The sequence below is a fragment of the Hemitrygon akajei genome, chromosome 1 (genome assembly GCF_048418815.1).
Source record: "Hemitrygon akajei chromosome 1, sHemAka1.3, whole genome shotgun sequence".
Classification (NCBI taxonomy): Eukaryota; Metazoa; Chordata; class Chondrichthyes; order Myliobatiformes; family Dasyatidae; genus Hemitrygon; species Hemitrygon akajei.
The window spans coordinates 73,767,810-73,794,946 of NC_133124.1; the positions used below are offsets into that span (position 1 = coordinate 73,767,810).

At 40.3% G+C, this 27,137-nt stretch overlaps 1 protein-coding gene across 2 annotated transcripts in view; it reads left to right on the plus strand.

Moving 5' to 3' along the window:
• Positions 1-27,137, plus strand: part of LOC140727870 (transcription initiation factor TFIID subunit 4-like) — a 126,357-nt gene that overhangs the window by 52,198 nt on the left and 47,022 nt on the right. For both annotated transcript variants that reach the window (XM_073045749.1, XM_073045759.1), the window contains 4 exons: positions 2,826-2,994; positions 7,559-7,690; positions 16,217-16,342; positions 25,656-25,712. In XM_073045749.1, the coding sequence (XP_072901850.1) occupies positions 2,826-2,994; positions 7,559-7,690; positions 16,217-16,342; positions 25,656-25,712 (484 nt within the window). The remainder of the gene's footprint in view (positions 1-2,825; positions 2,995-7,558; positions 7,691-16,216; positions 16,343-25,655; positions 25,713-27,137) is intronic.

Consider the following 27,137-nt stretch of genomic DNA (forward strand, 5'->3'; position numbering starts at 1 on the left):
CTGAATGGGATCTGTTCTGGGACCCCTTCTCTTTGTGATTTTTATAAATGACTTGGATGAGGAAGTTGAGGGATGGGTTAGTAAATTTGCTGATGACACAAATGTTGGAGATGTTGTGGATAGTGTGGAGGGCTGTCAGAGGTTACAGCGGGACATCGATAGGATGCAAAACTGGGCTGAGAAGTGGCAGATAGAGTTCAGCCCAGATAAGTGTGAGGTGGTTCATTTTGGTAGGTCAAATATGATGGCAGTATATAGTTTTAATGTAAGACTCTTGGCAGTGTGAAGGGGTCAGAGTCCTTAGGACACTCAAAAGCTGCTGCGCAGGATGACTGTGATTAAGAAGGCATGCAATGTATTGGCCTTCATCAACTGGGATTGAGTTCAAGAGCCAAGAAGTAATATTACAGCTATATAGGACCCTGGTCAGACCCCACTTGGAGTACTGTGCTCAGTTCTGGTCACCTCACTACCAGAAAGATGTGGAAACTATAGGAAGGGTGTAGAGGAGGTTTACAAGGTTGTTGCCTGGATTGGGGAGCATGCCCTATGAAAATAGGTTGAGTGAACTTGACCTTTTCTCCTTCGAGCGACAGAGGATGCGAAGCGACCTGATAGAGGTGTAAAAGACGATGAGAGGCATTGATGGTGTGGATAGTCAGAGGCTTTTTTCCAGTGCTGAAATGGCTAACACAAGAGGGCACAGTTTTAAGGTGCTTGGAAGTAGATGTCAGGGGTAAATTTTTTACACAGAAGATAGGGAGTGCGTGGAATGGGCTGCTGGTGACGGTGGTGGAGGCAGATACAGTAGGGTCTTTTGAGAGACTCTTGGGATAGGTACATGGAGCTCAGAAAAATAGAGGGCTATGTGTCACCCTAGGTAATTTCTAAAGTAAGTATATGTTCGGCACAGCATTGTGGTCCGAAAGGCCTGTATTGTGCTGTAGGTTTTCTATATTCTACTTACTGTAATTGATTTTTTTTCTATATTATGTATTGCATTGTACTGCTGCTGCTAAGTTAACAAATTTTACGGCACATGCCAGTGATAATAATCCTGATTCTGTATATACCTGTCTTCCCGGGACTGTTGATTTGGCAATGGGCAGGGACCACAAGATCAAGTGGGTACCATTCTGAGCTCCACTACTCTTGGGACTCTGAACAGCCTTGGTGTGTGTCAGTTGGTACATTTAAAATGTGACATTTTCTTGAAGGAACTGTCAGATTAGTGGGGGAAAGTTAAGCTGTCACCTAATCTGGAAGCACTCAGTGCAACATGAAGAGCAGAAATATCTTAAACCTCCTGTATAGGCATGATTTTATGGTCTGTCCTGGTCAAAACTTAGGAGTGTTGTCTTGGGTGAAAAACAAAATGTATATTAACTCTAAGTACAAGATTGTTACTATTAAATAGAGAAATAACAAGTTGTCTTTAGTGATTGTGAAGATGTGGCACATACTATCCCGGTAGATGGCAATTGATTTTGTAATATAGCATAGTAACGGGCTTTTTTGGTCCAATGAGTTCGCACCTTCCAGTCACATCCGTGACCAATTAAGCTACTAACCCATACATCTTTGGAATGTGGAGGGAAGCAGAAGCATTCAGAGGGCAGCACGGGATCATGGGGAAAATGTACAAACGGCTTACAAACAATAACAGGAACTGAACCCTGGGGCGCTGGCACTGTAAAGTGATGTGTTAACTATTACTCTGCTGCCCTGATATTGAGGTTGCTTTAACAACAAGGCTAATTATAATTGGCATGTGTATATTACTGGTATTAATTATCTATCCCTTACTACTCTTGGAACACTGGTTTGCTGGGTCTCTTCAAACAGCCTCTTAGTTGATCACAGTGGTGAATCCAGGATATCACACAAAATGCTAGAGGAACTCAGCAGATCAGGCAGCTTCTGTGGAAATAAACATTTGACGTTTCAGGCCAAGACCCTTCATCAGAGCCTGATCTGCTGAGTTCCTCCATCATTTTGTGTATGTTGCTTTGGATTTCCATCATCTGCAGAATATCGTGTTGGTGAGTCTAGGATTGTATTTTACAGACTAGTAGATTTCCTTCATTGAAAGAAATTAATGATTCATCTATGATTCTGTGATAGTCTCATGCTTTTCTAATCGCCATCACTGAGACTAGCCTTTAGTTCCAAATTTGCTTAATTTCCTGATTGAAAATGGGATTCAAACCACGGACCACAACTTTGTGGTTTGGAGGCTTGTGTGTCTCAATGACCCAGAGAGCTATTCTGGTTGGATTCAGGGCCACCTGTGCCAACAGGTCAAAGGGTATCGGCCAGATTAACAGTGGTCTACTGGTTTTTTGAGGGGGTCAGCTCAGGACAAATGCCTTTACTAGTCAGACAAAACTGTTATGGATGCAGTTGTGAAGAATCTGTAGTTTTCCTCTCTCCAACCAGGACTTGCATGGTTCACTGGATTCCTGGAGGGTAGAGGAAATGTGGGACACCAAAGGCAACTTGGTGTTGTACTGTAGAGGCAGAATGAGCCACATGGGGAAACAATAGGGAAGGTGGCTGCTGCTTTAAACGCCAGCAGGCATAACAGGCAGTAGGTAAGTAAGTTACTGGGGTAGAAAAATGTGCTGAAAGACTAAAATGGGGTGATAGGGTGAGACATGACTGCATAATCTCCAATACAGACTAAATGTGCAGAATGGCCTTCAGTTTTTCAAATTGATTTAATTTTATTTTCACTGCTAAGTTCAAAATTGTTCTGATGTCTACTACGTGCTTAGTAAATTGTGTTCCCCCTTCACTACTAAATGGTTATTCTGATTCTCTAGGGTTGAGAACAACATCAGTGATGTGGCCTCTATGGCTGGGGTCAGCTTCAATGAAGAGAATACCCGCATCCTTGCTACAAATTCGGAGTTGGTGGGTGATGTAATCCGGTCTTGTAATGAAGAAACATTCCTGTCCTCTGTATCCCTACAGAAAAAAACTTTAGAAATAGGTAGGTGTCAAGTCCCAGTGTACACAGTTTAATTTTTAAAGGAAAGTTCTAGTCTGGTAGATTGAGAGGAGTTCCAACCTAACTGCCTTCATCAGAAATGAGGTGGTCCAACAAATTCATTTACTGTGGATGAACTTCATTTTCCACCCTCTGCAAGTCAGTGTGGGGCAAAGAGATGTGAATAAATCAGCTGTAAGTTCTTTGGATCATGCTGATTCTTATCCTCCTGCTGTCACAAAAAATGTACAAAATTACCTGGACAAGGTTGTGTTGTGGTTTAAAGAAAATCAAAGTGTTCAAATTGGCAGCTGCACTTCATACATCGTGAGAGAGTGCTCTCAGGAGTTTGGTGTTGACCACAAAGAATGCTGGCACATAATCTCTTTGGTTCTTGTAAATCTGTTCGGCACCTTGCCTTGTACCTCTTTGCTGCTTAGGTTTTCCTCCACTCATCAATTTCCAAATGTTGTGATGTTCCAAAGGTATAGAATTTGTTGTGCACATTGAGTACACTCTGAAATGCTAGTGCAGAGCCTTCAGTCAGTAGTATAGTGAGCTACAGTGTGTATCATCAAACTGACATTGATTAATACCCAAGGGTGTGAGTGTAGCATCTCTGCGTTCTTTCCAAGCTTCGAGTTAGTGCTTTGAAAGTGGTCTTGTAATGGAAGCTAATTTACTTTAAACTGAATTCTTCCAATGAACAATCTGTTCATAAAATCTAACAGTGCTTTTTAAAACCACTAATTTTAAAATGTTTGAGTATTTATGTTTTCTTCACTTTAAAACTGTTTCTGGCTTCATTTTTTTCCCCTCTGTAAATGGTTAGTTTGATTTGCTGCAATCATTTGTCTCCTGTTTTTGAATTATCCAAAAATAGGTCTCTTTAAAGGACAGTTGTAGACACAAGTTAAATTGACACTTTGACTTTTTTATTTCTTTCTCATCAGACATGGAAGGTCATAAAGTGTACTGAGTTTTTAAACTCGTATTGTTGGATTTGGCAAAGGAAATAACAGAGTAGAAAGATCTGATTTCATCTGGTATATTCTGTGACTTTTTTTCTATGACTCTAGCTTGATCTTTCTTTCTCCCCTTGAGCAAGTTTCTGGAGACTGGAAAAACAGCAAAATGCCTGAGGTGCTTGATTAATGAGTCGCATTTCTCTCCCCTTCACCATGACTCCCTCCTGTCTACTGTTCTCATTTTCACACCATTTCTCAAGTAATTGCAAAACCATGTAACTGATTTGGAAAAGAAAAGTAAACTTTCTAGTATTAGCCTATTTTCAGTATACTTTGAAATCTAATTTGCATTAGTTTGAATAATATTTGCAATACAAAGTGATTACAATTTATTTGCAGCGCTTTGTATTCTTTTCTATCTTTGTCACAATGTTCCTTCTGACCCATTCAGATCAACAGATTTGGTCCTGTATAGTTCGTAAGCATCTGCAAAATTTTTCAACTATTGAACATTGGTTGGAGGTACATACTCTCACAAATTTGTATGATGGCATCTTGAACCATGTGCAAAGAACAAATATTACGTGTGTACTTTTCAATTTAAAGGCAATCTAACAGTCTTTTTCCATTTTGATTGATAAAGAAGTTTGGACCTTTTCTATAACAAGATATAGGTGCAGAAGAAACAGGCCATTCAGCCCATTGAGGACTGCTCTACCATTCAATCATGGCTGATTTATTGCCTCTCTCCTGCCTTGCATGGATTCCAGATACACAGTTTCCCTCAACTTTAATATTCTTGCCTTTTGTTTTAGATGACTTAAGTGACTTCTTGGTCTCTTTGCTGTCAGGTAACCATCCAAGATCCCTTTTGATCTCCTCATTCTGGCTTGCAACATTGTTCCTCTCAAATTTAATTGACCACTATTGGTTTCTAATGTTTCAGCAACTCGGGTCTGAAGTTCTCCCCCCTCTCTTCCTTTTAATTGTTAATACTTTTACACCTTTAAAACATCAGTTTTGACAGTAGTAAGTGAAACTAGGATTTAATAAAACATCCTATTGATAGTTAAATGCATACTATAATATTATGATGTTGTCATGATATTGCAAATGTCACTCCACTCTTTAAGAAGGGGAGAGAGGTAAAAGATAGGAAATTGTAGGCCAGTTAATCTGACTTAAGAGGTTGGTAAGACATTGGAATCCATTATTAAGAATAAAGTTTCAGCGTACTTGGAGGTGTCTGATATAATAGGCCGAAGTCAGCATGGTTTTCTAAAAGGAAAATCTTGCCTCACAAATCTGTTGGAATTATTTGAGGATATAACAAAGGATAGACAACGGAGCTTTGGGTAAATGTTGTTTCTGTGGACTTCCAGAAGGCCTTTGAGAAGGTGCTGCCCATGAGGCTGCTGAACAAAAACCCACGGTATTACAGGAAAGATACTAGCATGGATAGAAGATTGACTGACTGGCAGAAGGCAAAGAGTTGGAATTAAAGGGGGTCTTTTCACCATCTTCTAGCTAAAGAAATTCCTCCTCATCTTTGTTCTAAAGGGACATCCTCTATTCTGAGGCTGTGCCCTCTGGTCCTAGACTCCCCCCCCCCCCCCCCCCCCCCCCCCCCCCCCCCCCCCCCCACTATTGAAAACATCTTCTCCATGTCCACTTGAAATGAATGCTAACATTGCATTTACCTTCCTTCTCATAGACTCAACCTACAGTTAAGCTTAAGGAAATTCTGCACAAGGATTCCTAAATTTCCTTGCACCGAGAATTTCTGAATTTGCTCCCCAATTAGAAAATTGTTTACACCTTGCATCATCTACACTAGCTAGTTACCAGTGGTGTTCCTCCGGGGTCGGCGTTGGAACCACTTATTTTCACACTATGTTGTCAGTGATTTGGATGATGGAATTGATGACTTTGTGCCCAAATTTGCAGATGATACAAAAATGGGTGGAGGGACACATGGTGTTGCAAAGGCAGAGAGTCTGCAGAACGACATAGGGAGAATGGGTGGAGGAAGTGGCATATAGAATACAATGTCGTTAAGTAAATCATTATGTACCTTGGTAGAAGGAATAAAGGTATAGGTTGAGTTGGCAGTAAGGAAAATAAATGCAATGTTAGCATTCATTTTGAGTGGTCATGGAGAGGGTGTTTTCAATAGTGGGGGGGGGGGGGGGGGTCTAGGACCAGAGGGCGCAGCCTCAGCATAGAGGATGTCCCTTTGGCTAAAGAAATTCCTCATCTTTGTTCTAGAGGATGGTAAATCTGTGGAATTCATGTCCATGGAAAGCTGTGGAATGCAAGGCATTGAGTATATTTAAAGCTAAGTCGATAGGTTCTTTTTTAGTCAGGGCATCAAAGGTGACAGGTAGAAGGTAGGAGAATGGGTTTGAAAGGGATAATAAATCAGCCAGGATGGAGTAGCCTTGATGGGCCAAATGGCCTATTTCTGCTTTTATGCCTTGTGGTCTTACGGCTGTTAATTTATAAAATGTTTGTTTACTCAAAAACTGACTTTTTTTTGCATTTCCAAATTAGATTTTGTTGGCTCTGCTTTAAAATTTACCTTGCAATTCATGTCTTGACAGTAACAAGTTAAGTGTTCTGTGGTGTAAAAAAATAACTCTTGTAAATAGCACTTCTGCTGAATAGGTGCTGCTTTTCTGCACCAACCTGTATTTTGCTGTCTGTCATGTCCACTTGCCTTTCTGTGATCACAATAGTGAGTGCCCATGTGTCCTGCTCCTTGGCTTTGCCAGATTTTTTATTTGAAGCTGTACCAAAAAATCCCTAACCTCTGCCTGTATGATCATTGCAATACGATGTGATTTAGACAAATTATCGTCTCAGTTTTAGCCACTAGCTGTGCCTTGTTAGACTCAGATTTTTAAGGTTTGAGTATCTTGTTTCTTTAAACTCACTGGTTTTAGGCCAATCTATGACTAACTTTTGTCTTATCTCCTGTTATTACTTTGGAGCCGTGTCACATTTTCTCTAACAATGTTCCTGGCAAGAGTTTTTGCGTATTTTAAATGTATTATCTATTTTAGGTGGGGTTCAACTTAGAATGTTAATAGAGGTATTAGGCATTTGTACAGTTATTATAGATCTGTGGTTGTTAAAACTGCATTAAAAGTATTTGAACTAAAATGGCATTGCAGCCAAGCTAAATTCCCACCCTGGAGGCACAAGGCTGCAAAATGCTGGAGAAATTTGAGGATTCGGGAAACGTCGATGGAGGGAAGTGTAGTCTGTGTTTCACCTGGACTAGGGGTCAACTGTCCAGATGTTGCTCAACTTATTGAGTACACCTAGTTTTTGTGTGTTGCTACTTAATTTATAGCATCTTGGATTAGAGCCTGAACTTGGTTTTAATCACAGCATGATGGCATTGATGAAACAAATGTCACTTAACAGAATCTCACATCTGTGGCACATAGCAAATAATTCAGCCAGAGGTTAGCCACCCCAACTTTCACTGTACGTGAAGCTTGGGAGGCTACAACATATTAACGTGCTGAAACTATTGGGGCTATTTGGAATTGTGCAGGGTCAGTGATAAATTAGTCATTGCTTCTCTTCTGGTAAGAAACATGGTGTGACGGAGGTAAATTCTGATGTGTTGAGCACCATATCACGTGCGACACAAGAACACTTGCGGGAACTTGTGGAAAAGCTAACTGTGACTGCACAGCATCGAATGATGATGTACAAGGTTTGTCATGCTATCTAAAGTTGAATTTGAGGATTGCAGATAATATGATATTAGAAGGTGATTGGGGGAGAAAAGGAAACCCATGAAGAGACTGAATGACATTAAAATCATAAAGAGGCTGGGGTAGGCTGGGCTAAAATTAATTTACCGAAATTAATTGGTGTAGGTGGCTTTTGGGTAATTTGGTGCCAGTGCAGGCTTCTCAGAATGGTTTTCACTTGTCCTCTGAAATGGTGGTTCACTTTCGGGATGCCTCTTGTTTATGCCTGTAATTTCAGCATGTTTTCTTCATGGGAATTCTTATTGGTATATTGCTGAAGATTTATTAAGCATTGGTCAGACTGCATTCAGAGTATTTTGAGCAGTTTTGACCCCATGTCTAAGAAAAGGTGTGTTGCCATTGGAAAGGGCCTAGAGGAGGTATATGAGAATAACCTCAGGAATGAAAGAGTTTAATTTATGAGGAGCATTTGATGTTTCTAGGCCCATGCTCGTTGGAGTTTAGAGGGGGGTCGGGGGGTGGGGGGGGGGGGGGGGAGTTGGTGGAATCGATCTCATTGAAACTTTCCAAATATTGAAAGGCCTGGTTAGGGGTGGACATGAAGAGGATGTTTGCAATAATGGGAGAGTCTAGAACAAGAAGGCACAGTCTCAGAATATAACGATATTCTTTTAGAACGGAGATGAGAAATTTCTTCAGCCAGAGGGGTGGTGAATCTGTGGAATTCATTGCCACAGATGGCTGTGGAGGCCAAATCATTAGATATATTTAAGGTGGAGGTTGATTAGTTCTTGATGAGTAAAGGCGCCAGAGATTATAGGGAGGAGGAGGGAGAATGCATTTGAGAGAGACAATATATCAGTCATGATGGAATGGGGGTAGACGATGGGCTGAATGGCCTAATTCTGTTCCTATGTCTTGTTGCCTTATGATTGTTAACTTGTATAGTTTTTGTTGCCTCAAAAATTGGCTTTTTTACATTTCCAAATTGCAGCTCAAATTAGATTTTTGTCTGTTTTGTTTTAAACTTTATCTTGCATTTCATTTCTTACCAGTAGCACTGGTATAAAAATATTAACTGGTGTAGATAGCACTTCTGATCTGTACTTGCTACTTTACCGCACCAGCCTGTATTTTGATGCCTATGATGTCCTATTTGCCTTTCTGTGACCACAATAGTGAAGGCCCTTGCAGCAAAATATGATGTGTACATCTCCTAGTACTTGTATCCAGCTCTTTGGCTTTGCCAAATGTTTATTTGAAGCTGTATCATAAATATCCCCATCATCTACTTGTTTGATCATTGCCAATACTATGTGGTTTAGGCAAGTTATCTCAATTTACCCTATTGAACTTCACAATCTTTTTGACAAATTAGTGTCAAGCTGTGTAGTAAGAGGAAAAATAAATCAGCCATGATTGAATGACAGAGCAGAATCAATGGGTCCGAATGATCAAATTCTGCTCCTGTGTTTTATAGTCTTGTCACATTATTGTCGCACGTATCAAGGTGCTTGTTTTGCAAACCCTCTAGAGAGATTGTGACATGGAGTTAGTAATAAGAAAGTAGAATGCAGAATAGAATGTTGCAATTAGAGAGAGTGTAGAACAGATAGATAAAGTGTGAAGTAGATTAGGAGGTCAGAAGCCCTTCTTTAGCTTGTGGGAGATACTTAAGAGAGTACTCAAGCTGCTGCTCTTAGTCTTGCAAGGGCTGTTGTGTTATTAGATAAGTACTTTATGAAGGATTGGAGGTTAATTTTTTTTGTACAGAAATTGGAACAATGTTTCACTAAACAGTTTTTTGAGCAATGTGGTAAATGAGAAAGGAGATGAAAAGAACTGTTTCCTGAGTATGAAGTGCCAACAGCTGAGGACGTGGCTTTCCCCACTGAGGAAGTGTAAATTGTGGTTCAGGAAGCCCGAGGTGTTGATACAAGGTGTAGAACAATGATTCTTGTTTAATTGGGGGCTGAATTAGCAGATGAATTCAGTTTAGGCCAGCTATGGATGCAATGGGCTTGGCTGGATGATCCCTTTCCTACACTGTAAATTTTTGATTCTATGAAGCATCTTACTAGCATTTACAGCTATAAATGGAAAGACTGGAATTCATTTGATATTCATATTCCAAGTTTCTCAGCTTGTCTTTAAAGCCTATATTTTGATGTTTCAGAGTAATGTATTGAGTATTTCCATCACCAATCTAGATCTCAAATTCAAAACTAATTTGCATTAAGTTTAACTGCCTAACTCTAAAGTGACAATGATAGCTTGCTGAAATAATTTACAAAGAGGAAAGGATCACTAAAATTTAAGAAAAGGAGCTATTTATTTCAAGTGCCTTTAAAGCAGCTCATGAATACTGCCACATGTCACCAGGGCTGGTCATACATTTGTTTTTGTCTCCTGTGCAGACTGACCTTCCCAGGAAAAGGATAAATAAATATGAGCTCTTGTTTATAATGGAATGACACTAATTTGTCAAAATGATTGTGAAGTTCAATAGGGTACATGTAGAGATGATATATCCATTTTGTGAGGGATAGCAGCACTTGGGGCCATATATATATAAGACACACTAATTAATCCAATTGGGAATTCAGGAGGAGCTTTAGTGGGGAGATTATGCATCCTGCTCCCACAGGAATGCATTTAAGGAGAAGCTGGATAAATATAAGAGAAAGTACAGGAAGATCTGTCAGTGGCATCAGATTAAATTGGGTGAAGAGAAAGGCTGGTTCTGTGCTATGAAATTCATCATCAATGATATGTTTGATCATGAGGCGCCTGAATAATTAGCAGCTGATCTGGCCTCACTTCCCCAATCTGATTGGAACTCTCAGCCCACACAGGACGTGAAGCACAAATGGTGTGCGATTTATGCTCACTTTTCTGTAGAGTGAAGTGAAATTAGTGTGTGCAAGACCTGTGGTTAAATATTAAGTTACCTGAGTTGGGGGAGTTTATCAGCCTGCCTTAAAGGCAAATGGAGTGGAATGGAGGCAAGTATTGGTAATGAAGGCCATAGAGACAATGAATGTAAGGGAAGAGGAGAGAAATTTGGAGTTAATGGCATTTGCTTCCAATGATGACCTGGAGCAAAGCTGTCAATATTCAGGACTAATTGGTTGGATGCAAACCAATGACCTGTAACCCTCAGCAACAAGATTGAGGAATAGCCTTGTGCACAGTATGTAACTGTTCACGATGTTGTTTTTGCCACCACTTTGAGGGCATTTAGAGATGTGTTTTTTTTAATGCATTAAATTAGGACCCACGACATTGACAATTCCTTCCGCAGATGTTCTTGACCTGCTGAGTTCTTCTACCAGATTTTGTTGCTCCACTTTGTTGTTGGGTTTGATTTTCAAAGTCCTGACCATTAATGGAATTGATTTTGATTTTTAAATGTGAAGCCGTCTTGTTTAGTAGAACAATAAAGAAAAGCATAGAATTTTTTTTTCTATAAATGGTGAGAATTAAGAACAGTGATACCCTCGTACACAAAGTTAACAGTGAGGCAAACAGTAAGTTGGTATATATTGCACAACTTAATTACAATAGTAGAGGTAAAGTTCTAATTGTATAGTACCTTGGTGAAACTGTATCCTTGACATTGTGCACAGGAGTGGCCTCCCTGTATGAAGAAGGATCTATGTACAAAAGAGTGAGGACAGCAAAAGATAAAGTCATGAGTGTAGCTTGTAGGAGTTGGTCATACTGCACTAAAACAGTCCATTCAGCTCACCACCCATACCATGAACCACATATGTACGCCAACTAATTCTGCATTTGTCTTCATTTTTCCCACTTACTCATAAACTTCCCCCCAGGTTCTCTTACTCTCTTGTACACAATGCACAGTGGTCAATTAACTGAGAACCCTCAGTCTTTTAGAATGTAGCAGGAAACCCTGTGTTGCTGAGAGAATGAACAAATTAGGCTTTATTTTATGATTAGAAGAATGAGGTGGCAAAATATTAATGGGTGCGGTGGTGCTTTATTAGTTGTCCAAAGCCAACAGTTGCAGTGGCAAACAAGAGAAAATCTGCAGATGCTAGAAATCCACGCAACACACAGAAAATGCTGGAAGAACTCAGCAGACCAGGCAGCAACTATGGGGGGGGGGGGGGGAATAGAGTCGACATTTCAGGCCGAAACCCTTTGGCAGGGCAGGAGAAAAAAAGCTGGGGAGTAGATTTAAAAGATTGGGGGATGGGAGAGAGAACCACCAGGTAATAGGTGAAACCTGGAGGGGGAGGGATGAAGTGAAGAGCTAGGAAATTGATTGGTGAGATGAGGTGACACTGGGAAAAGAGGATGGGTAATGGAGAAGGGGTGGGGGGTGTGGTTGGAGGGCATCACCAGAAGTTTGAGGAATCGATGTTCATGCTATTATGTTGGAGGCTACCCAGACAGAATATAAGGTGTTGTTTCTCCAACCTAAATGTGGCCTCATCACAACAGTGAAGGAGGCCATGGATGGACACAATGGAATGGGAAGAGGAATTAAAATGGATGATCCCGCTTTTTCTAGCAGACTGAGTGTAGATGCTCAGTGAACTGGTCTCCCAATCTACGTTGGGTCTCACTGATGTACAGGAGGCCACACCAGGAGCACCAAAACTTCTAAATGACCCCAACAGACTCACGGGTGAAGTGTTGCTCAACCTGGAAGGACTGTTTGAGGCCCAGAATGGTAGTGAGGGAGGAGGTTCCGCTTGTTCCACTTGCAAGGAAAAGTGCCAGGAGGGAGATCATTGGAGAGGGACAAATGGACAAGGGAGCTGAGTAGGGAGCGATCCCTTTGGAAATTAGAAAGTGGGGGTAGGGAAAGATGTGCTTGGTGGCGGGATCCCGTTGGAGGTGGTGGAGGTTTCAGAGAGTTATGTCTGGGCGTGGAGGCTCCACTGATGACTGTCCCGCACTCTTCTTGCACTACATTGACGACTGCATTGGTGCTGCTTCCTGCATCCGTGCTGAACTCGTCAACTTCATCCACTTCCAACTTCCACCCTGCCCTCAAATTCACTTGGTCCATTTCTGACACCTCCCATTTCTCAATTTCACTATCTCAATCTCTGGAGACAGCTTATCCACCAATGTCTATTACAAACCCACAGACTCTCACAGCTACCTAGACTACATCTCATTCCACCCTACTACTTGTAAAAACACCATCCCCTTTACTCAATTCCTCCGTCTCTGCCGCATCTGCTCTCAGGATGAGGCTTTTCATTCTGAAGCGAAGGGGATGCTCTTGTCCTCACCTACCACACCACCAGCCTCCCCTCCAGGTTTCACCTATTACTTGGTGGTTCTTTCTCCTCTCCCCCCACCTTTTAAATCTACTCAGCTTTGTTTCTCCAGTCTTTTCGGCCGGAAACGTTGACGGTACTTTTTTCCATAGATGCTGCCTAGCCTGCTGAGTTCCTTTAGCATTTTGTGTAAGTTACAGTCACAAAATATTTGGACAAAAATCTAAAGATTTCTTTTTCACCCAGTGATCAATCTTTGGAGTTCTTTATCCAAGAGGTGTTTAGAGGCTAAATAGTGCATTCTCAAAATTTATACCAAATGTATAAATTCTGAATGTATAATTCCTGAAATTGCTGCATGTATTCAAGGCAAAGGTAGGTGGACTCTTAGATTTGTGATGGGAATCAAGAGGTATGATATGCAGGCAAGGGGATCCAATGCTGTCATCTGCCTCTGTGCTTATATTGTTTATAAGTTTAGAGAACAGCAACAGGATCTTGTATTGTGAGTCATTTGGACTCTGCTGCATGAGACTGGCACTTTGAAGATTATACAAAAGTCATTACACTTTGAAAGTAATTTTGTTGTTTGTTGAACTACCTGAACAGTCAAGTTTCCTACTTCTACATTGTAGATTAAAATATAAATTGAAGAGCGTTGCACTGGTATTAAATAATTCTGTGTAGTAATAGTTTTAAAATTAAATCTCAAACAAGACAAAATCTGCAGATGCTGAAAATCCAAGGAACAGATACAAAATTCCAAGGAACTCAGCAGGCCAGGCAGCATCAATAGAAAAGAGTACAGTCGACATTCCTGTTGAAGGGTCTCGGCCCAAAACTTCAGTACTCTTTTCCATTGATGCTGCCTGGCCTTCTGCATTCCTCCAGCATTTTGTGTGTGTTGCTTATAATTAAATCTCCAGTATAATCAGTTTTGAAGAAAGCAATCACACACAAACAAGTTGCAAGACATCGCCAAGGAAGAAATGTCAATTGATAATAAATAGTTCACAGGTTGAGTTCTGGATCAGTGGTCCAGGTACTAGTGTGCAAATCTTCTCATGGCAAATGGGAAATGCAAATGTAAGTAATTACTCTGGAATTTTTTTTTTAAAAGTACTTGATAATGTTATTCATGAATATTGAGTTTTTTGTCTAAGGTTGTCTGGTTCACTAATGCCATTCCAAGAATGAAGTTTGCCAAACTTGCCCACTCTGCACAGTAGAACTTGTGGTCAAGCAATATTCTTGACTCTTAAATACCTGGTCTGTTCAGTGATAACTGTTGAATAATAAATGTTGTCTTTACCAGTGACACTCACATCCTGGGAATGAACTGGTTGAGAAATAATGAATGGGAATTGTTAAAAACTTTCAAGTCATAGGTGAGAGAACACAAAGGCAGGTTGTCTTATGTGGAAAGGCTCAATAATGTAGGATTGTGTTGCATGCATTTCTGGTCATAAAAAGAGCTAGCACATTGGCCTTCATATCAAGACTTCCAGGAGATGGAATGTAATGTTCAAGTTGTACAAGACTTGGGGAGGCTGAATTTGGAGTATTATGTGCAGTTCCCATCACCTCCCAATAGGAAATGTATCAATAAGCTTGAAAGAGTGCATAGGAAATTTACAGCGATGTCGCTAGGACATGAGGACCCAAAATACAGAAAAAAGATCGGATAGCTTAGGACTTCATTCCCTGGAACAAATGCATGAAAATGAGGAGATATACAAAATTGAAGGTTGTAGATAGTGTGAATGCATGCAGCTTTTTCTCCTTTGGTTGGGTGAAAGTAGAACTAGAGTCATAGGTTTAGGGTGAAAAGTGAAGCATTTAAGGAGAATCTAACGGAAAACTTCTTCACTCAGAAGGTGGTGCAAGTATGGAATGAGCTACTAGAGGAAGTTGGAGGTACTGGTTTAATTATTCCATCATTTAACAGCAGACAGGAGGGGTTTGGAGTAATATAGCTTGGGTGTAGGTAGATGGGACTAGGGAAATGATTAGGTTAGCATGGACTAGGTGGGCTGAAGGCCCTGTTTCTGTGCAGTGGCGTCCAATGACTCGCTGGTCACCTCGCTTTGGGCGGGATGCCATTAATCTGGAAAGGGTGCAGGAAAGATTCACGAGATTGTTACTGAATGGCTTGAGTTATAAGGAGCGACTGGATAAGCTGGGACTTTTTTCACTGAACTGTAAGAGGCAGCCTTTATAACTACTGTATGCATAAAATCACAAGGGTTTTAGGTAGTGGATGATAGTGTTATTTTTCCCAGTGTAGGAAGATCTAATGTTCGAAGGCATAGATTAAAGTGAGAGGGAAATTGGAACTGAGGAGTACAGTGTGGTGGATATATGGTACAAGCTGCCAGAGAGTGATAGAGGTGCAATATTAAAAGACATTTGGACAGGTACAGGAAAAGGTGAGGCCTAAGGGTATACAGGCAAACACTTGCAAATGGGACTAACTCAAACAGTGGTCATCCTGGCCAGCATGGATGAGTTGGGCCAGAAATCCTGTGTTTGTGCTGTGTAATTCCATGACTTTATTAGATCTGAGAATAGAATCTTAAGGTGATGTTATAGAATATTGAAATGAGTTTCTGGGATAGATGGAGGGGAGAACTATTGTTGGTGGAATCTAGGGCAAGGAAATATTACCTAAAATTATCTGAAAGTCAGAGCCAGGACATTTTGTATTTGGAAACCCATCCATTCCATGGTTGCTAATTCTGTGTGGGGCCTTTTTGATAGCTAGCTGAAGAATTTTAAAATGGGATTGATTTATGCTTTTACTTCCCTTTGTGTAGATCCAAAATTGGTAGGATAATTTGCATCTCAAGCATAACCTTCAAAGCACTTGAGCTGGTTTGGGAATAAATGATGTTCCCTTTCCCAAATTTCTGAATGAATAACAATCTGGTTTTTCAAAAACTTCCCTTCACATTATTGGTAAGACTTGTGGAACCAAAATTAGTGTCATAAGCAAGAGTCTGTGAGTCTGAAATGAAGTTATTGTACAATGCATTAGATATAGAACATGTTCCAAAAACAATATCCAATTAAGTCCAGTTCATTAGTAAAAACAGTTGGGTAAATTCAGTGTGGTGGGCAGCTGTTAAATCAATTGCCACTTAATTCTGGAAACTTATTAAAACATTTTGGTGGAATTCGTTGGTGAAGTGTTTGACGTAGCCAGTTTTGACCAGGGCTGCATTTTCCAGCTTGGCTCTCAGTCTGTTCATTCCCATTCTGCAGGACAATGACCAATACAGCTTATTAAGCGACACCCGATCACAGCTGAAGTTCTTTGAGCAGTTGGATCGGCTGGAGAAGCAGCGGAAAGATGAGGATGAGAGAGAAACAATGCTGCGATTGGCAAAGGTAAGGATTTTTAGAAATTAACTTCAGATGTTTTCAAGAAGCTTAATGGTGCCATGAAGCATCTGTACACATTCTACATCCTGTGTTGTCTGCCTTCGCCATGTGAGTTTAGAAATGCTAAAAACTGCTGGAGAAACTTGGCAGGTCAGGCAGCATCTGTGGGAGCAGAGGGATAGTTAATGTTTCAAGCAGAGAACCTGCATCAGGACTAAAGGGTCTTTATTCTGGCTTCTGTACCCCCCCCCCCACTTCCTTTCCAGTCCTGACAAGGGGCCCCACTCTTGAAATGTGTGCTTACTTGTTGACTATGCTGGCCACATATGTTGCTTTCCACTGAAGCAATTAAACCATGGGCCCAGCTGAACACAGAATCAAATGCCAGTAATTAATTGGAGCTTTGGCCATGGTTATAAAGCATGAAATGGGCTTTTCAGCTCAACTCATCCAAATACCTTGCCCTGCAAGCTAGTCCTATCTGCCCAGAACCTTCTAAGCATCTCCTTTCCATGTTCTTATCTAGGAACTCTGTCCAATGCTTGAGTGTTAATCTACATCACAAAAATGGATGATCTCATCTTTAACGTAGTTTGTGGGAGATTGCTGTGTGAAAATTGGCTGCCTTGTTTCTTGGATCTCTGCACTGGTTGCACTTCAGAAGTATGTGAAGCACTTTGAGATCAGCTGAACCAGATGCAAATATATCTTTATACACAGCTCTGAAGCAAAATTAATGCAGACTCATGGTCACAACCCAGGAGCCTTAAGGGGTTTGTAATAACTTTGCAGACCAATGGACTGAAGGCAGAATCTCAGAGAATGTACCTGGCCAGAAGTCTCTGTTCTCATGTAATGTGATGGCAGTAGATGAAAGAAAATAGCTGGAGGACTGATTGCTGAAGTTGGGAATAAAAAATACAGTGCAGTGGTAAAAATGGTGTTGAGCTGTATTATGACAATAGATCTGGTAATTGCTGTAGGTATCTATTTTGAAAATGACAGGTAAACATTGTGGGGACCATTTTTGAACTACTTTCAAAACCTTTGATTTGGTGTTAACGTACAGATGTTGGCTAATAACATATATCACTACCTGATAAGGAATTTTTTCTGTCTTTCTTTCTTTACCAAACAGCTTCAGTCTTGGGAGTGGGTTTAGATTTTTTTATAATAAAATTATTACAATTCAAGTTACAATTTAATTACCGTAGATTCCGGATTATAAGCCGCTACTTTTTTCCCACATTTTGAACAGCTTTGAACTCTGCGGCCTATAATCCAGAGCGGCTAATACATGGTTTTTTTTCATGCCGCCTCGTAAACATTTTGCCTCGTAACAGTAGACCAATAAAATTGATGAGTAGTTCACAGAGGTCCAATGAAATTGTACGATAAATCAAGCGCACTTTCACAATTAAATTATTGTAAATCAGTCATTTGTACTCACCCTCATCAACATGGAAAATACTCGAAGAAAAGCAAGACCCGAGCGCGTCAGACCCGATTAGACCCGATCGCATTGCGCAAGCGCGTCAGACCCGATTAGACCCGATCGCATTGCGCAAGCGCGTCAGACCCGATTAGACCCGATCGCAATGCGCAAGCGCGTCAGACCCGATTAGACCCGATCGCATTGCGCAAGCGCGTCAGACCCGATTAGACCCGATCGCATTGCGCAAGCGCGTCAGACCCGATTAGACCCGATCGCAATGCGCAAGCGCGTCAGACCCGATTAGACCCGATCGCATTGCGCAAGCGCGTCAGACCCGATTAGACCCGATCGCAATGCGCAAGCGCGTCAGACCCGATTAGACCCGATCGCATTGCGCAAGCGCGTCAGACCCGATCGCATTGCGCAAGCGCGTCAGACCCGATTAGACCCGATCGCATTGCGCAAGCGCGTCAGACCCGATTAGACCCGTGCGAAAACGCTGCTTTTAAGTTAAAGTCGATCAATAACTTTTCCTGGTAGGCTGCAGTATATATATTTTTACCAGTCGCTAGGAGATATTGGAATGTTGTTCGTGCTGTTCAGTAAAAAAGTATATGCAACGTAATTTGTGTTACCGATACGTATGTATATTTAAAAGTAGCGGTGCGGCCTAAAATCCGGTGCGGCCTTTACAATTAAAAAATTGATTTTATTTCTAAAATTAGAGCCTGCGGCTTTTAATCAGGTGCGCTCTGTAGTCCGGAATCTACGGTAATGTACGTGTTTGATTATGAATATAGGGTACTGCGATTGCAAGTGTGATTAAAATATAATGTATTCAGTACTAGTCTATCTTTTTTGATTCATAATATAACTTCATGTACTCTGTATTCTTCTATGTGAAAATTAATAAAAATATTGAAAAAGAAAATAACAGGGTTTTTACACAATGAAATCAAGATATCAATAAGCTTGAAAGAGTGCGGAGAAAATTTACAAGGATATTGCTGGGACTTAACACCTGAGTTACAGGGAAGAATAAGCATAAAAGAAAGAGAGGAAATCTTATTAAGGTATACAAGATTATGAGGGACATACCATGAATGTTTTAATATTTTTTCCACTTAGCTTCCTGTAAATGTGTCACCTTTCCCTTTAAACTTATAGGTATAGGTTTAAAGTAAAAGGTGAGATACTTGAGGGATAACTTCACTCTGAGGGGGTTGTGTGTGGAGCAAGTTGCCAGCAGAGGTGGTAAATGTGATTTCAATCGTTACACAAGAGAATTTTGGATAGGGACACGATGAGAGAGATATGGAGGGATATGGTGCAGATAGATGGAACTAGGCAGAAGTCCAGTCTGGCGCAGACTAGATGAGCCTGTTTCTGTGCTGCACTACTCTAGACTATGATTCAAATATTCAAGTTGTGGATCACTGTGTGTGCAATATTTTATTCCAACCTATCATTCTTGCATGTTGCCATTTAAGGTTATAATAAACTGTTGGCTTGAATCACAGCCATCAACATGAAGGTTCTTCTACAATGCTGTAAAGATTTGGGCAATAGATTCCCAAGCCACAAGATGTTTGTGTGATTTTGAGAATGGCAGTATTCTAGAGTGAGCAACTTGGATTACCCCAGTTATGGCCTGTGCAGAATTGGACAGCTGTGTTTTCTACACTATTACCTAATGTTGACTGAAGTAGTTTGGAACAAGTGCTACCAGTCATTGTGATGCATACTTGGTCTCTGAAGGCACATACCTTCCAGAGTGAATGTACATTGATCCTTGTGCATTTCAAATATTTTTCCCCCAAAAGGTTTGCCTCACTAGCATCATCGATTTTTGCCAGAGCCTGAGAAGAGGGGTTAGAGATCAATGTTCCAAACTACACAATGCTCACTGTCATCTTAAAAACAAACTTACAGGCATGACCCTAGATAAAAAGATTAAACTCTGCATATTCTCCTCACATGACGTGGGAACTAAAACATGGCACTTCAATACTGGGTTTAAATCCTGGAAAATAGGTCATGACTGATCCAGCTCTGTATTTTAAGTCCAAGATGGATAATCTGTAAAATAATGGGACAGATCCCACAGCAAACTACTTCAACTGAAGTAGTTCACCTTACCTGACTTTTGAATTCTGCATCAATCTGATTTCTGTAACTTTAATCCTTTTTCTAGTGCAGGAGAAGATACACGCACGCACGCACGCACACACACACACACACACACACACACACACACACACACACACACACACACTCACACACTCTTTGGCAACATGGTTGACTCTGTTTGTGTGTGTGTGCGCCTTTCAAAATAACTTGTGTTCAAGAAGCCATTAGTACTAGGGCAAAAACAGTGAGCAATTTTAAAGCATCTAACTATTTGATTCTAATTGCAGTATCTGCATGTCTAGATAATGTCCTGATGTGGTTTGGCATATCTCAGTAGTGGAGTTCCATGGGCTCTGTGCCTCATTACTAGTGCTTCTTGCCGCCATAGCACTGGACTGTTTGTTGTCTTTGTTCAATGTGAATCCAAAATGCATCTGTAGTTTTTGTTCCTCTTCCTGCCTTGAGGCTAGTGAGTAAAAGCCAATTCTATTATTTTTGAACAAAAATAACTGCTGACTATCTTGAAAGAGCTGCAGTGATTTTAAAATCTGGCTGCAAGGTATTATTTAATTCTTGCAAATTCCTTTTGTTTCTGTTTCTACTTCCTGCATATAGCATTTTTAAGTATGTTGAAGACAGTATTAGGAACAGGTTAGAACTAAGAGTGTATGAGTGAACTAGGTTACCTTTGGGGGAGCTGATGGCACCATTCTCCAAATGGGAGCCATAGTAGTGTAGTGGTTAGCGAAAATCTGTTACAGCTTGGGCTTGGAAGTTCAGAGTTCAATACCAAAATCCTCTAAGGTGTCTCTACGTTACCCTTGTGAAATGTGTGAGTTTTCCCTGACTGCTGCAGTTTCCTCCCACAGTCTAAAGATCTACCTGGTAGGTTAATTGGTCATTGTAAATGGTCCCATGATTAGGTTTGGGTTAAACTGGGGTTGTGGAGTGTTGCTGGGGTGTCACTGCTCGATGGACTGGAACGGTCTACTTTGTGCTGTATCACTAAATAAAATAAAATATGCATGAGGCATTTAACAGAGCTGGCAATTCACAGGAACTCAACGTAGTCAGCATCTGATTGGGCAATCATATTTTTCAGCATTGAATTCAATATGGTTCAGCTAATCAGCACTTTCAGTGTTTTCTGTTTTTTAGAATCCCAACAATTCCATTCTTAAGTCTGATAATGCTGCTGGTCCTATTTATGCTTCTTAGGCCTTTTATATGCTTGTTCCACCCTCTCTTGGTGTTGCTGTCCCCTCTCCTTCACCAATTGCCGACCTTTTTGTTCACTCCTCTTCCCTCCTCATTTCAAGCTACTTGTATAACTTATCCCAGATTTTCAGTCTCCCACCTATATGCTGATTCATCACCACCTTTGATTCAGCCTACAACAGTGGTGTCATCAGCAGACTTGAATATGGCATTGGAGCTGTGCTTAGCCCCACAGTAATAAGTGTAAAGCAAGTAGAGCGGGGGCTAAGCACACAACCTTGTGGTGTACCTGTGCTGATGGAGATTTGTGCCATGTGCAGCCAGAAGGGATTAGTTTAGTTAAGTATCATTAGCTTAATTAGTTTGCCACAACTTGGTGTGCTGTAGGGCTCGTTCTTGTGCTCTGTTGTTTTATGGTTTTGCAGCAAGGTAAAGAATAAGGTCAATGTGTGTTTGGAATTCTATAGTACCCTTAATGAAATCTAGTTGTCTACAGTTCTGCTAACCAATGAAATACTTTTGAAACATTGCTTTTTTGACTTAATGAAGGAAACACAACAGCCAAGTTGAATCCAACAATTTTCTACAGGTAATTTATTCCTACTAATATTGTTCAAGGGATAACTATTGACCAGGAGGGATAAAATGTTACAGTAGGAACTCTTATTGCAACTACAGGGAAGACAACCATCAATAACATAGCATAGCATTGAGCTGCCCTGGAATTTCTTTGCAGTTTCTTGCACCAAGATCACTAAAGTAGACTTGGAACTTCCATTCTTAATCCACAACTTTTGCCTTGTCCTACCAACTGAGCAATCACAAATACACATAATGTTTATTTGTACTTATCAACGTGCAAGCTTGTTCTTGATCTGTTTTCTTTCCATGCTGATGTGGTCAAAATTGAGGGGCATAAGAGACAAGTTATTTAGTAACTTTCCATCATGTATGTCAGAAGACATGGGTTTAGGGTGAGGGAAAAGTTTAAAGTGGATTGTTTTTCATTTAGCAGGTGCTTTCAATCTGGAACTCTATACCTGAGGAAGTAGTGGAGACAGGTACTCTCAACATCTCAGTGTCTTGTCAAATACTTGAATTGTCAGGGCATTGAATGTTATGAACGAAGAACTGGCAAATTGCAGTGGTGTAAATGGAACATTTATGGTCAGCATGGATTATAGTGGGCCAGAAATATCTATTTCTGAGTTATGACACTGATTCTAAAAAATGAAGTTGTTTATTTTTTTTAAAAAAAGAAAAAATATTCTTTGACTGTCAGTTTTAATTTTCTTGCCTTACTGCTCTAAATATTTAGTCTTGGTTCCTAATGATTTGCATGCAATCCAAGACAAGTTAGCAGCTCTACATGAAAGAATTGGAAGCTGCTTGTTTTAATCATCTGTATTGGTGGAATGAATGGTATATTACTAGGTTAAACAACTGGAAATTTACATGTTTAAAATGGCATTGTTTCTAACCTCTTCAATGGCAAGCTCATAAATTTGAGTTATTTAATGTTGTCGATAATTTGATTGACTTCAGTCCACATTCTCTTATTGTTTTTCCATGTTCTACCTCAATGCACTATTAATTAATTACTCTGTATGAACAGTATGCAAGACAATCTTTACACTACCTTGATACATGTGATAATAAACTAATTCCAAAGTTCTCCAGGTTTTCTTCATTGTGTAGAATTAGAATAGGTGAATTACTCTTGCTGGTGGTCTCTTCCATGTTTCTACCATTGCAGAATAAAAGAAAAAAATCTCCTTGTTTGGACTATTGCTTTGGACAATGATCAGTTGCATGAAATTGCTTAAAATAACTACATCTTAATTTTTCAACTTGTGGATCAATCTCATTACCCTGTTCTACTTGAAATCCTGGAGTTTACATTACTGGTAAAAATGAACCAGATGAGCATCAGGGAAAAATCTTGGATTGTAACCTCCTCTAAGAAAGATGGTTGTGGTTGGTCAATCATCTTACTTTCAAGACATCACCATAGGAGAACCTCGGGAACATCCATGGACCAACCACCTTCAGCAGCTTCAGTAATCTTCCATTGTTAGTCCAAAGTGATCCTCAAAAATAAAGTAACTCATTCCTGTATACAGCATGATTATGGAGCATTTGACGGTGGACTGCAAGTAACAAAGTGCCTGGCTTTTCTTATTTCCATAAGAGAGAGTCTAGCCACTTACCCTGGACATTTAGTGGCATTGCCATTGTCATCAAATCCTGATGGTCACTAATGACCAGAAATCTAGCTGGACGTATCTTAGAGATACAGTGGCTATAACAACAGCTTAGAGGCTGTTGGTGACTTAAAACTGTAAGACTCTGGTACAGGAAAGTCTGTCAACCTATCAGTGCTAGTAAACATACCATCTTCTACATACTCTGAGCTATTTGTACCCATGTTGCACAAATGCCAGCACATCTGACCATTGCCAGACTTGGGGAAAAGAGATTTTCTAAGTTATTTCCAAATCATGAAAGGTTTTGAACTAAGTAAAATACTCTACTATCATTTCAGGGCAGAGGCTAGTGACCCAAGATAAGGATTCATGGTCCTGTGTGGAAGAACCAGATAGGTGATTGGGATTTCCCCCCCCCCCCCAAATATGCAAGAAACTACAGAGTTGTAGATACAACTCAGCACATCATGGAAACCACACTTCCCTCCATAGATTCTGTCAATACTTATAGCTACCTTAATAAGGCAGCCAGCATAACCAAAGAGCCTACCTATCCTGGACATTTTTCTTTTTTCCCTCTCCCATCAGGCAGAAGATAAAAAAGCTGAAAGCACATACCACTTAGCCCAAGGACATATGAGTCTATTGAATGCTTCCTTTATGATAAAATGAACTCCTGACCTTCCAATCTCCCTCATTTTGGCTCTAGGACCTTACTATGTACCTGCACTTCAGTTTTGCAATAAATGTAACACTTTATTCTTCATTCTGTTATTGTTTTACCCTGTCCTAACTCAATGTCCTGTTGTAATAAATTGATCTGTGTGAATGGTATGTAAGGCAAGTTTTTCACTGCGTCTCAATACATACGGCAATAATAAACCAATTTACCCATTTTAAGATCTGGAATGCTCTGCCTGAAGGGACAGTGGCAACAGATTCGTGAATTTTCAGAAGGGAATCTAGATCCCAAAAGAAAAGCTTTGAACAAGCCTTTATAGCCTTAATGGTCAAATTGTGGGCACTAATGCTGCATTTCAAATAACTACAAGATCAATAAGAGTCTGTGCTGTCAGTATAATTATGAACTATAGTGAAAATTTAATTTATCCTTTGTTATTGTTTAACTTCAATTTTTGTGTGAATGTGTATAGATTCATAAAGTTATACAGCATGGAGATGGGCCCTTCAGCCCAACTTGTCTATGCCAAGGAAGATGCCTATCTCAACTAATCGCATTTGGCTTATTTCCTTGTAACTTGTCCTATCTGTGTACTGTTGGAATCTCTTTTAAACATTGTAATTGTACCCTCCTCTGCCACTTCCACTGGCAGATTGTTCCATATACTCACCATTCTGTGTGCGTGTGTTAAGAAGGGAATGTGTGGTAGAAAACGCACCCCCTTGAGTCCACTCTAGTTTTAGACTCCCCTACCCTGGGGAGAAAGATGTGACTATCCACCTGTTTGTGTCCCTTATGGTTTTATATATATGTCCCCCTAAACTCCATGGGAAGAAAGGTAGCAGCGGAATCGGTCTATCCTTGGAACGTGAGTCCACGCAAAATCCTTATGAATCTTGCGGAGAATACTTGTTAATATGTAACTTTCTCGTTGAATCTTGCCTTGATGGTAGTGGTCACACTACCATCATGGTAGCATAGCAGCTAGTGCTATGCTATTACAGCTCGGGGTGTCTGAGTTCAATTCTGACACATTCTGCAAGAAGTTTGTACATCCTTCCCATGAAGCACATAGGTTTCCTCCAGATGCTCCGGGTATCCTCCCATATTACACTTACAGGTTAGCAGGTAAATCAGGTACCTGATTGTCCTGTGATTGGGCTAGGGTTAAATAGGTGTGTTGCTGGGCAGTGCAGCTTGCTGGGCTGGAAGAGCCTATTCTGTGCTGTATCTCTAAATAAAAATTTGTTGCTGAAGGACAGCTTCTCTCCTGATTTTATAAGACTATTGAACTGACCTCTTGTACAATAAAATAGTCTCCTGACCACCCAATCTACCTCATTGCAGTCTTGTATCTTATTGTCTACCTACACTGCACTTTCTCTGTGACACTTTATTCTGTGTTATGTTATTGTTTTATTCGTACTTCCTCAATGCGCTACTGTAATGAAATGATGTGTATGGATGGTATGCAAGACAAGGTTTTCACTATACATGTGATAAAAATAAGTATTAGTCTACCAATCTATTTTACTTTGCAGTCTGAAGGTACTAAATGTTAATGGTTAATATTGAGGTGATACATTGAATATAAGGAGAAAATTAACTGCTTATCTGATTCATCTTCCCTCTCCTTTCAATCACCAGAGTCGAGCCAAGCATGAAGATCCAGAACAACTTCGATTGAAACAAAGAGCCAAAGAGGTGAATTTTAGTGCAACTATCCTCTTCACTTTTTCTTTTCCTTTTGTTTTTGCACATGGACCTTTCTTTGCAGGGTGGGACCATCAATCTCCTGGTATTTAGGTCATGATTTGTATAGTCATTGTGTGCCTTTTTCTGTGTGGAGGTCATAGGCCTTGGGCAAGGACAGGAACTGCTGAAGGCAAGGGCGACTCGCGAAGTAATATCACATCAAGCAGGAGGGAGTGGGAATTTCTTTGCAGCCCCAGGGTTACTTGGTTTTGTCTTTTTAAAAAAGTTATCTTAAGAATTCCAGCTGCATGTATAATTGAGAGATGAATTTATTTCTTGCATTAAAGTTTAGGATTTGTTATTTGGGAATATCACAATGGGTTACATATTTTTGGATAAATACTCATTTTGTAAATCTGTTGCTGTTTATAATTCGTTCGCTTAGAGGTGGAACTGGGATTTAGTTGTAAATGGAAAACGCCTCTGGCTTTTAATTTTCTAAGCCCAGCAGTTTTTTTTTCTGTTCTGTGATGGAGCCCTTGTTTCACACAGTTCATGTTTAGCTCCAGGGCTTTTTATTTTATAGCTTAGACTGGTTTAAGCTTTTACTCCCAGAGGGTCCTGCACGGCAACTGAAGAAACCAACAAATAAGTTCATTTCATGTCTGCTGTTGCTGATGCACAGTAGCCCACTTTTACTTTTTCCCAATATCCATTTCCTGGCACTGGTTGCCGGGAGGAAAACCTCCACTAATTGGACCCAATTTTAATTGAGCCTTAATATTAGAGCTCACTTGTGTTTGCTTCTGGCAGTCAGGGAATGGAAACAAATGAAAGTACCCAACATTCATGCTGTGTGTGAAATTTTTCACTTGACCTACAGATTCTTTTCCCTGCTGAATAAATCATCAAGCCTATTCGCGTTTCATGATTAAAGATTTGACGACAGATGCTAATAAAGACAATACAAGTGTTTGATGAAAGCCAAGGAACTGAAAAAATTAGTTTCCATGGACACCACCTCCATCACTAACACCAGCCCTGCAGCTAATAAAGCAACTTTTTAAGTAGCTGTTTCTGTTTTGATATTCTCCATGGGAAGTGCATGTCTCAGATGAAGAGGTTTCTTTTTTTTTTAAACGGATTCTTCATTTGAGTAGCTCAGACATTTGTCTCTTTATTCAAGGGCTGCTTGCTCTCTCTGCATGTTTCTGAGAATCATCTCCCACAAAACCATCGGCACATCTGGAAGGCTGGTCATTTTATCTCCACACTAATTGGATGTTGTTGAGTTTTCCTCTAAAACTTGTGACTCTGACAAATAGAAAGAAGGGGAAGTTAGGACTATACTTTCAGGGCTGCTGAAGGTCAAGTGATGACTTTGATGCCTTCAAGGTGCGGACTACTCTTTTTGTATCCAAACCTGTAACACCA